The 12050-nt window shown below is 58.3% G+C and overlaps 1 protein-coding gene across 1 annotated transcript; it reads left to right on the top strand.

Moving 5' to 3' along the window:
- Positions 1–7326: 7326 nt before the first annotated feature.
- LOC144724773 (receptor activity-modifying protein 1-like) lies at positions 7327–11043 on the top strand. The gene is made up of 3 exons (XM_078604160.1): positions 7327–7459; positions 9008–9127; positions 10161–11043. The coding sequence occupies exons 1-3, from the start codon at positions 7399–7401 to the stop codon at positions 10439–10441; spliced, it is 462 nt and encodes a 153-aa protein (XP_078460286.1). The 5' UTR covers positions 7327–7398; the 3' UTR covers positions 10442–11043.
- Positions 11044–12050: the final 1007 nt, after the last annotated feature.

The following is a 12050-nucleotide window of genomic DNA, read 5'->3' as shown; positions in this document are numbered from 1 at the left end:
AGGGGCGTTACCCGAAAAATGACGTCATCGTCGGCGAAGGCTGGACCCGGGACGGTGGCGAATTGTGGTGATCGGCAACACGGCGCCCCGCTCGTCCAGCAGGGGGCGGCGTTGCCATTGCGCGAAATACAAACCCCTGGCACCCGCCTCCACCACAGGGACGACCTCCACCACAGGGCCCACCTCCACCACAGGGACCACCTCCACCACAGGGACCACCTCCACCACAGGGCCCACCTCCACCACAGGGGGACTATCTCCACTAGAGGGACTACCACAACCAATGGGACTAACTTCACTAAAGGGTCCACCTCCGCCACATGGACCACTTCTACCCCTGGGACCATCTCCACCACAGGGATCACCTCCACCGCAGGGACCACCTCCACCACAGGGGGACTATCTCCACTAGAGGGACTTCCAGAACCAATGGGACCACCTTCACCACAGGGACCACCTCTACCCCTGGGACCAACTCTACCACAAGGCACCACCAGAGGGCCCTAATGCCACGAGAGTGGCATCTCCACTGTAGAGACCACCTCCACCACAGGGACTCTCCGTTACATGCGGGTATCTGTGTTGGTCTATGGATCTCCGTGCAAGCGTCTGGGTCTCTCTGTACGTCTACGGGTCTCTACGTGAGTGTTTATCTTCCATACGTTAACGGGGTCTGTATGCGCGTGTATCGATCTCTATGCATGTATAGGGGGTCTCTATGCACGCGTGCAAGTCGGTGCGTCTCTCCGCAAGTCGCGTGTGGGTTCCATTCGCCTGCTTCGTCGCGCGGTCGGATCCCATCAAGAAGCCCCGAGGCTCCTCGACTGGGCCGAGCTGCCAGCTTGCAATTCAACTTCCACCTCGACACTCACTGCCACGTGCTGGCAACGACCGCGTCACGGCTGCTCTGTGCTCATTGGGGGTGGGCAGAGAACGTCCCCGCTCGACTCCAGGATGATGGATGACGAGCCCTGTAAAGCGAGCGACGGTAGGAGGGATGATTATTATTTTTAAAATAATAATTTACATGCACAGAGAGAGTTAATTAAACCCCCCCCCGCCGCCTCTATCCACCCAGCTGCACGATGCGTGGGTACGTGACAGGGGTGGGGTAGGGTGTGGGGAAGGGAGGGGGGTATCTTGCAGAGGTGGGGTGAGCGAGCGAGTCGAAGGGCTGCGCCTTCATCCTTTCACTCGTCCCACGTGCAAGCCGCTCGTCAACCCACTGCTGGATGAGAGGCTCCCCACGCGGCACGGATCGTGGTTGGGGGGGGGGGTATTTGACCATACTTCACCACGCTGGTCAGCGCGGGTGGGTGAAGGCGGAACGCAAAGTCGCTGGAGCAGAGAAGGGCAGTCACAACAATGGACTCGTGCGGCACTGCCCTCTGAAGCCCACAAATGAGACCCCGAACAGCAGCCCACGGCGCCTGCGCGTGTGTGTGTTAGGTCGACTCAGCCTCAAATGAGTACCTGGCGCGGTGTGTAAACATCGCCACTGGGGAGACAAAGGCGGCCGGGCGTGCTGCTGGCCACCCACCACCTCGTGTACCGTTCCGGCCTTCATAGGTGCTCGCTAACAGCCCTTGCCCCAACAGTATGTCAAGGATATACGGGGCATCTTTGTCTTTGTTTGGTGATGACTTGTGGTCACCCATTCAATCAATATCCAGGCTCAACACCTGCTGAGCTTCTGAGCTCTGGCGAGATCGGGCGCATTCTCGGTGACTCTGTAGTGAATCCACGGCTTGCTGAGCGCAGTGGCCCACAGGGCCAAGACGCCAAGCGACCGGCAACATGTATGTTGTATGTATGTTGTATGTATGTTGTATGTATGTTGTATGTATGTTGTATGTATGTTGTATGTTGAACTACTTTCGCACCGTACGTAGCCAACCGTGCTAATCGGAGGTTCCGGGGGAAGGTCAACAAACTAAAGCACAAAAAGCAGCTCTAAAGAAATGAGTTTTCATTTCTTGGAGGTGCCGCATTCGGGATGAGATCTGTCCAAAGACACCCACCCCGTGACTCGGCCTGCGGTGCTGCGCGTTCACTTCACAAGAGGTCAGAGGCGATTCACGCGCAGCAGGAGGGAATGCAGCAGCAGCATCAGTCGCATCATCATCAGCAGCAGCAGCAGGAGTCGCATTGATATTAATCGCGATCCGCCACTTCGCGTGGATGTGCCCGTGTTGATGGAGAGCTGCAACTGTGCTTTTATATCGAGGTGGGTGGTGAGCCAGACGACTGCGTGATGAGTGAGCGGGCGGTGGTGAATCAGCGCCACCGTGATGATAACGATGACGATGCCACCTCCTTCGTGTTTGTGAATCGGGCATCATGGAGTCGCTGTGAGTTGCGCGGTTCTATTCTGGGTGGTGACCGCAGTCTCCATACACTGCCGGAGTTTCATTTCAGCGTCAGCGAGTGTCCGCATCTGTTCTGCCGCGGTCTCTGTGCGGTGGATGCGGTTCAGCGGTTGTGGCCCCAGGAGGTTCAGGGATGAAGATCAAAGCCATCGATCTTCTGCGTTATCGGATCTCTACCGAGGAGGAGGAGGTGTTTGTTGTTCGTGACTTCTTATTGTGAACTCCATTCGGCTTTCCAAACTTCATCATCATCGTCAGAATTGTGAAGTCGCATTGTCGATGGTTGAGCGTGTGGATCCCAAAGGATCGGTGCGCGACTTCAGGCAGCCGATCTCAGTCAAGACTGAGATCCCGGGGCAGACAGCGGACACCGCACACAGCGAAGAGAGAGCCACTCATTACACAGACTCTCATATCATCATCATCAGTAGTGCTGACTTACTGACTCCCTCTAACCCAGCTTAAATATACGCTGCCAAGCTTGGTGGTGTTCATTCAGACGCTGTCTTTCCGACAGACCTGTTCTTCACCTGAGGACGGCTGCTTGCGTTGTGGCCGAAACGTCGTGAGAATTGTATTTTATTTTTATTATTTTATTATTTCCCTTCTACGTGACTTTACCGAAAGAACCAAGAAGATGAATCACTGATTCCTCTTCGCGTCATGTGGAGCACAAGGCCGCAACAAGCCCACACCATGCCGGACGGTCTTGAGCAGCCTTCTCCGCTTCACCCCAAGACAGCCCCCGTGGTCTCGAGTTGGTTTTGAACGGTGCCGTCGCCAGGAGCCCTACGGCCTGCCCCGTGGTCTCTTCCCTTGCGGTGTCCACCCGAGGGCAGCTTTCGCTACGGACTCGGGTTCCATTCTCAGCACGTGTCCCAGCCACCCCAAGTCTTCTCTCTCTCATGTTCCGGGTTACGCATCTTGAATTGATCTCGATGTACGTGCAGGTCCCGGTTTGAAATCTTGTTTGGCCAGAAGATGCGACAGGGTTTCCTCAGGCAGTTGTTGTGGAAGGTTGGTAGGGAGTTCAGGTCTATCTTGGTGGTTCTTCAACTTTCACTGTTGTGCAGCAGCACTGATTTTACATTGCAGCAGTAGGAGCAGCAGCAGCAGCAGCGAAGTCAGAGTTCATCGTCATCATTCATCACCATCATTAACGTCATCCTCGTAATTTTTTTCACCGATCGTCATTCTCAACATCATTACCACCACCGCCAATCGTCACCATTATCACCATCGTCATGAGCAGCATCACCTCCACAATCTATTCCGTCGTCACCGCTGATCAGCATCACCGATCACCAATTAACCGATCGTCATGAACGGCGCTGCGTGCGCTCAAGTCGAGGCAGCGGTTGCGTGGTTGAGAGGCGTTTGGAGTTAAGACGCGGTGGGAGTGGAGGTGCTGCAGTGTTTGAGAGGGAGTTGTGGCTGCGTGCCTCGTGGATGTGGTGGGAGCGGTGGCGCTGCGGTTAGCGCACTGCACTGCGCTAACCACGTGTAGCCTTAACAGACTGGAGGAGAATGTGCTGTTAGCGAGCACCTATGAAGGCCGGAACGGCACACGAGGGGGTGGGTGGCCAGCACCACGCCCGGCCGCCTTTGTCTCCTGAGTGGCAATGTTTACTACACACAGCACCAGATACTCATTTGAGGCTGAGTCGACCTAGGGTAGGGCCAGGACCGGTTCAGATAATCATCACTGGGTGTTGGCCTTGAGCGGGAATCAAACTCGGGTCGCTGGATTCGTAGCGTAGCACAGCGCACTAACCACAACACCACCACTCCCCACGCACACACAGCCTCACACAGCCTCACACAGCCACACACAGCCACACACAGCCACACACAGCCTCACACAGCCACACACAGCCACACACAGCCACACACAGCCACACACAGCCACACACAGCCTCACACAGCCTCACACAGCCACACACAGCCACACACAGCCTCACACAGCCACACACAGCCTCATACAGCCTCACACAGCCACACACAGCCTCATACAGCCTCATACAGCCTCAAACAGCCTCACACAGCCTCATACAGCCACACACAGCCTCACACAGCCTCACACAGCCACACACAGCCTCATACAGCCTCACACAGCCACACACAGCCTCATACAGCCTCAAACAGCCTCAAACAGCCTCACACAGCCTCATACAGCCTCAAACAGCCACACACAGCCACACACAGCCACACACAGCCTCACACAGCCACACACAGCCTCATACAGCCACACACAGCCACACACAGCCACACACAGCCTCATACAGCCACACACAGCCACACACAGCCTCATACAGCCTCATACAGCCTCAAACAGCCTCACACAGCCTCATACAGCCTCACACAGCCACACACAGCCTCACACAGCCACACACAGCCTCACACAGCCTCACACAGCCACACACAGCCTCATACAGCCTCAAACAGCCACACACAGCCTCATACAGCCTCAAACAGCCACACACAGCCACACACAGCCTCATACAGCCTCATACAGCCACACACAGCCTCATACAGCCTCAAACAGCCACACACAGCCACACACAGCCTCATACAGCCTCACACAGCCACACACAGCCTCATACAGCCTCAAACAGCCACACACAGCCACACACAGCCTCACACAGCCACACACAGCCTCATACAGCCTCAAACAGCCACACACAGCCACACACAGCCTCACACAGCCACACACAGCCACAGACAGCCTCATACAGCCTCAAAACAGCCACACACAGCCTCATACAGCCTCAAAACAGCCACACACAGCCTCATACAGCCTCACACAGCCACACACAGCCTCATACAGCCTCACACAGCCACACACAGCCTCATACAGCCTCAAAACAGCCACACACAGCCTCATACAGCCTCACACAGCCACACACAGCCTCATACAGCCTCAAAACAGCCACACACAGCCTCATACAGCCTCACACAGCCACACACAGCCTCATACAGCCTCAAAACAGCCACACACAGCCTCATACAGCCTCACACAGCCTCACTGCATTTTGTACCGCGCAAAATGCACAACAGTCTCTCCAGTCCTGCATCGCATCCACACCATCATCATCATCACCATCATCATCACCATCATCATCACCATCAGCATCATCACCACCATCATCAACACCAGCATCATCGTTATCAACGTATGTACCATAGACACCATCATCATCATTGTTATGACCCTCGCTACCACCATTATTATCAACATATTTCCATAAATACTCTGACACCATCACCGACATCATCATTAGCATCATCACCACCATCAACAACATCATCACAGTCATCATTACCACGACAATCATCACCAACACTGACATCTTCACTAACGCCACCACCACCGCCACTAATCACCATCACCACCATCACACCACTGGAGGCGTCGAATGCGCTTCCTCGGCTGAAATTGTTTCTTGGCATCACTAGACAAAACAACAACAACAAAAGACAACAACAATAGACAAGGGCAACACGGTTTTGTTCTACTATGGTCTGTGAATCTCACCGTGGTACGCGTGTGTGGTCTCTGAGGATAGACCGTGTGTGCCAAGGGAGGTCCCGTGGGAGGTGCGCGGGCGTGCGTGTCCGCGTGTGTGCGCGTGCGTGTCTGTGCGTGTGTGAGAGAGAGGGCACGTGGCGGCCCCCCCCCCGCCAGCTCAGCGCTATAATTACCCCGAGCAGAGCTCACCCGCTGCCAGTGCGAGTGAGTGCGAGTCTGAGTCGTCTGTGCGGGGAGCGGCAGTGTCGTGGTTATCGCGCTGCGCTGACGAACTTGGCGGCTCGCGTACCGAGTCTCGGAGTGAATGAACACCGCTGGTGATGGTCTCACCGCTGGTGATGGTCTCACCGCTGGCGATGATCTCAAGCGCTCTCTGGCTTGCGCACCCCGGTCGACTCAGCCTTAGCCGTCAGAACCGGCCGGACGGGGTAGGCTCTGGTCAAAGGTGCTCGCTAACAGCACTTGCTCCAACATCGTGTGCGGGCTGCACGGGGGAGCTTTGTCTGTGCGTGTGTCTGTCGGTGACTGTGCGCGAGTCCGGTTCGAGACTACGAGAATATTCTTGGTCGGAGTTGTGCCGCGCGCTCTCCGAGTGAGAGGACGACACTGCCATCATCGTCGTCGTCATCATCACCACCACCACCCACAGCAGAATCAGCATTGTCGAGGAGGAGGAGGAGTAGGAGGGGGGATCAGGCGAGGAGAGAGTGGAAAAGCAGCAGCAGCAGCAGGGGTAAGGGCAGCAGGGAGCATCAGGGGTAGAGGAGCAGCAGAAGCTGGGACGTCAGGAAGAGCAACGGAAGGAAGGGAGACAAAAGGAGACGCGATAGGAGGAGCATCATCAGGTCTCATCATCATCAGCAGCAGCAGGAGCTAGAGGAGCTCCTGCAGTGCATGCACCAGCAACAGGACGAAGGCCATCACCATAGGCATCATCATCAGCAGCAGCAGGTAACGCAACGCCGTTGTGCTCCCCGCGCACCTCCGATTAGCACGGTTGGCTACGTACCGTGCGAAAGAAGTTTAACAAACATACAGTAGGTACAGGTGCAGCAGCAGGGCAGACCGGAGCGACGTCAGGGAACCGGCAGCAGGAAGAGCATCAGCAGCACCAGCAGCACCAGCAGCATCAGCAGCACCAGCAGCACCAGCTGCAGAACCAGAAGCAGCACCACCAACACCACCAGCATCAGCAGCACCAGCAGCATCAGCAGCACCAGCAGCACCAGCTGCAGAACCAGAAGCAGCACCACCAACACCACCAGCATCAGCAGCACCAGCAGCATCAGCAGCACCAGCTGCAGAACCAGAAGCAGCACCACCAACACCACCAGCAGCAGCACCACCAGCAGCACCACCAACAGCTTCACCAGCAGCACCAGCAGGACCAGCAAGCAGCACCACCAACAGCTCCAGCAGCACCAGCAGGACCGGCAAGCAGCAGGACCAGCAGCAGCAGCAGCAGGAGGAGGGCCGGGCCTGTCGTAGGTCCCAGGGGCCATGTCCTCGCGGCGTGCACCCCTGGCGCTGTGCGCCGCGCTGCTGGCCCTGGCCGCCCCAGGTAGGAGCTGGGCCCCGGCCAGCGGCACCCTCACGGGTCAGGGTTCATCAGGTCCCAGCAGTCCCGGGGGGGGGGGGGGGATCTGGAGGGCGATGATCAGCCCCCCCCCTCTCCTCCCCACCCCGCTGAAGGCTCCCCCCACTCAATGAAACTCCGACGTTTTTAGAATCAGCTCATAAAATGTTGGAACACAAATTAGCCAAATTTAGCCACAGAGGGCACCGTGCCTCATTCTGTTTCTCGGTTTTAACCTTTCGTTTCACATTGACCGTGACGTGCCCCCCACCACCCCACCCCCAATCATTTCGGCCAGGTCACGCTGGCGGGTCTGGGGTCAAGTTTATCGTGGAGGCTGTGTGGGGGGTGGGGTGACCTTCTTGTGTATAAATTAATAACTTCGCGTGACCGAGAGGGATGGCGCGCAGCGTGGCGGAGTCTCTTGATCCAGCAGTGGATAGAGCGCGGCTCATGGTGCCACGTGACGATTACTTGGTCACGCACGTGGTGGACATGCGGTATATGCACACGCAAGACTGCCGTGCCACACACGCGACGCACGTTGTGTGTTTGTACGTGGTGGCTCGCAAACAGCACTCGCCCCCCAGCAGCCTGTTAAGGCGACGCGGGAGGATCTTCATGACGTTGTTTCACACTCCGCGGCAGGCGAACTACTCGGTTCGCTGACGACGCTGGGGCTCGTGTGTGCCGAGCGAGTGCTCAGCCTGAGACTTGGAGCAGCGGCAGCAGCAGCAGCAGCTGCGGTGTGGAACTCGAGGCCGAGCCACTCGACACTGCGCGCGCTCATTTTGGGGGGGGCCACGATGACGTGGCGTGATTGGGGGGGGGGGGGGTTCTCTTGCAGCAGCTGGGACTCGGGTGTCCCCGAGTTCGGCTCCGTACGCAGTCGAACTTCTGCAAGAACGTCGCTCGCTCGCTCGGTCACGGCCGTCCGATTGTTATCGGATGAACCAATTGTAAATAATCACTGGCGAACGAGATTTAGTTTGGGTTTATTGTTGGGACAGGTAAAACTCACTGAGCTGGTTACACCATAGGCACCTGGCTACTACTACAGCAACACAACACCACGTGGACGAACCGACCCTAAAACAGCCGCTGCATGGCCAGGTTCCGAATGGCAAGCTCGTGCGGCAACACGGTCCGCCTTGACGCAAGATTCGTCACAGATTTTTGTTTGGCGAGGGGGGGGGCTAGGCCACGTAACCATCTGAACAACAAATGTGTGTCGTCAAGACCCTCCACCACCCGATATACTGCGCAGCGAACCCGAGTTCGGTTCCCAGTCACGGCCATCGTCAGTGGCGAATACCTGAACAGGTCCTGGGCCTCACCTGGGTCCACTCCGCGTGAAGCAGCCCCGGGGTGCGATGTGGAGCCATCGTCAGCGTCGGGGAGATGAAGGTGGTGACCATGCACCATGCTGGCCTTGAGCTCGCCAGCACCCCTTACCTTTATGTGTGCGTGCGTGCGTGCGTGTGCGTGTGTGCGTGCGTGTGTGTGCGTGTGTGCGTGTGTGCGTGTGTATAGTGCACGCGTGCGTCGAGGCGTTGCTGGCGAGCGCCATGCAGCTCTGCCTGCAGCAGTTCGAGCGGCGCATGATGGCGCTGGGGCCCCGCGCCGACTGGTGCACCTGGGAGCTGTCGGCCAGGTGAGCTTCCAACTACCGCGGCCACGTGGGGCGCGGGGTCCCATTCGCGGGTTCCCATTCGCGGGTTCCCATTCGCGGGTTCCAATTCGCGGGTTCCAATTCGCGGGTTCCCATTCGCGGGTTCCCATTCGAGGGTTCCAATTCGCGGGTTCCAATTCGCGGGTTCCCATTCGCGGGTTCCCATTCGCGGGTTCCCATTCGGAATCCGGTCGGCCCCAGGGGTTGTAGTGGACGCGCGACGTGCAGGCCCAGCGGTAGCGCGATCGCCGCTGTCGCAGAGCTTTGTACGGGATTCGAACGAGCTCCTTACAGGCGATGGAACGAGCTCCACCACGTATCTTCTCAAAACATGTTCAAAGGGGCAACCCCCGGTGGCAGCCTTTTCCCCTGGGCAAAATCCGATTCAGGAGCTGGCGTGCTAGCGGAACATCAGTCTGCTCTGTGTCATCCCAATTGAGTCGTTTCAGAACAAGTATCAGAAGTTCTAGATTTGAAGCTTTCGTGACTGCAAGGAATCATATTCTTAGGTTTTTTCCGGTAAAGTCACGTAGGTAAAACATCAAAATTAATGAAAATTGTTTTGTTTAGTTTTATTTTATTTTCATTAATTTTGATGTTTTACCTACGTGACTTTACCGAAAAAACCTAAGAATAAGTATCAGAAGTTTACTTCTCAAGTAAAGCCCATGGAGCAAAGACTCGGTCGGCAGGGTCATTTTCAACTCTGGTTAAGTTGGCCGGTGATGCCGACAGACACACACACATTGGCCTACCCCCCCCCACACACACACCCACACACACAATGGCCCACACACACACCCGCCCCCCCACACACACCCTACACACGACTCACACGCTCCACTCTTGGATCTTTAACATCCGCCGTAACAAAAACAAAAGCCGCGGCCCACGCGCTGTGCCGCGCCGCCGCGACCCGCCAGGCGCGGGGCCCAGCAGCAGCAGGAGCCAGCAGCAGTAGCAGCAGCAGTAGCAGCCAGCAGCAGTAGCAGTAGCAGCGCGTTGACCGCGGCTGTGCCGCACGCCGCTCGGCCCGCAGGTGGTACGGCGAGCTGACCAACTGCACGCAGGCCGCGTCGCGACGCCGCGGCTGCTTCTGGCCCAGCGCCGCCGTGGACCGCTTCTTCGCCGGCGCTCACCGCGCGTTCTTCTCCGAGTGCCCCTGGGAGGACACCGCGCCCGCCGACCCGCCGCCCGCGCTGCTGGCGCTGCTCATCGCCGCGCCCGCGCTGCTCGTGGCCACCGCCACGGGGCTCATCGTGTGGCACAGCAAGCGGCGGGAGGGCGCCATCTGACATGCAGCGTCGTCGCACGGAGCGACGGTCGTCGATGTTGACAACGGCGGTGCCGCCGCCGCCGTCGTGGAACATGCGGATGGCGCGGTCTGCACGGAGGAAGGCGAGGAAGAGGGCACGGGGACGTGACACGACGGAGCGACGAGCGCGCGTTACGGGTTCCGATTGTCAATCCACCGCTGGACGAGGGCCCGGCCCGCACACGGCGTGATCGGGGAGGGTCGTGGGACCGCGCGGCGCCACGCTGGCTGCGCGGTGCCGGTCGGTGCAGTTGAGGAGCGTCCAGATGGACTCGGGTCGACGAGTCGAGGCACCGAGTCGTGCCAAGCTGGGTGCACGCGCGCTCTCGGGCCAGGCCGACCCTCGCCTCCCCATCGGCTCCAGCCGATCCGCAGCACACGCCGAGATGTGCGTCAAGAGAGCGTTTTGCGTTGTAGCAGCAACAACAACAGCAACAACAACAGCAACAACAACAACAGCAACAACAACAACAAACCGTGTTTAGGAGATGCCCGCCGCTTTATATTGCGGGTCAGGCGCCTTTGCTTTGGTCCCAAGGGAGATGGCGGCCCCAGGGACTTCGCGCGGACGGAGCGAATCGATTTCCCCGAAGCCAGCGGGCAACGCCGGCGAGAGGAGGGGGGTGGGATGGGGGGCGTGTGGACGTGGGGGGTGGCGGGGGTTTAGGATGGACGCATTGGGGCTGAGAGGGCGTCACGCAACCTTTCAGCTGTCAACATCATCTACAAGCTGGCGTGGCCAGCCCCTTAAGGGGGCCTCGGCGGACTGGGGCATAGCTGCAGAGCGACCCCGCGCTCCTTCGAACTCGCGACCAAGGATTTGACCTCATGCCCTCCCCGGTCTAGAAGTCGAGCGCTTGACTTGACCACGGGTGGAGTCGCGTGTTTAAAGCAGTTGCGTAGCCTTCGCGCCGGAGCTCGCGGGCCATGGGGCCCCACGTGGTTGGCCTACGGAGTGCCGGGGGGTGTGGGACGACAGTGGGGGGGGGGGGGGGGGGGGGGCGTGCGGGTCCGTGCCATTGGAGTCGGGTGCCGGTGCACCGGCCTGGCACGGGGGTCACGTGGCTCGCGAGTCCGCCTCAAGGCATCCGAGTCGGCGCATCGTGGAGCGGGTTGAGCGGCTTCCCACGACCTCCCCGTGCTCTCAAGCAGCGGCAGTGTCCCTGGTGGAGCGAGGGCGATCGTCGCTTCCTCCCTTTGGACTCTCACTTTTAGTGGTTTCGTAAACACAGGAAGCGGAGGGGGGAAGGATGGGCCCCGCTTGACCGGGCTTTGCGAATCTAGAGGCGGCTTAAACAATGGGGACAGGACACACTGAATGTGACCGCTGGCATCGCTCACAGTCGCCACTGTCGGGAGGCTTTTAACGGATGATCCAGCTTCGTGCAGCTCGTGAGTGTGCAGGCGGTGCAACTGCGCGGGGGAAGGGAAGGGGGCAGCATCCGAGCTAAGAAGAGGGGAGGATTTGGACACAGGGCTCCATTGAATGCATGTTTCCAGGGCCCAAGCCAACCACGCTACACCGCCGTCTGTGGGTCTCTGTTAACCCGTGGATCTCCATGCGAGTCTATGGGTCTCTATGTTAGCTC

The sequence above is a fragment of the Lampetra planeri genome, chromosome 21 (genome assembly GCF_965212315.1).
Source record: "Lampetra planeri chromosome 21, kcLamPlan1.2.h2, whole genome shotgun sequence".
Lineage (NCBI taxonomy): Eukaryota > Metazoa > Chordata > Hyperoartia > Petromyzontiformes > Petromyzontidae > Lampetra > Lampetra planeri.
This window is presented reverse-complemented; position numbering and strand designations above follow the sequence as displayed.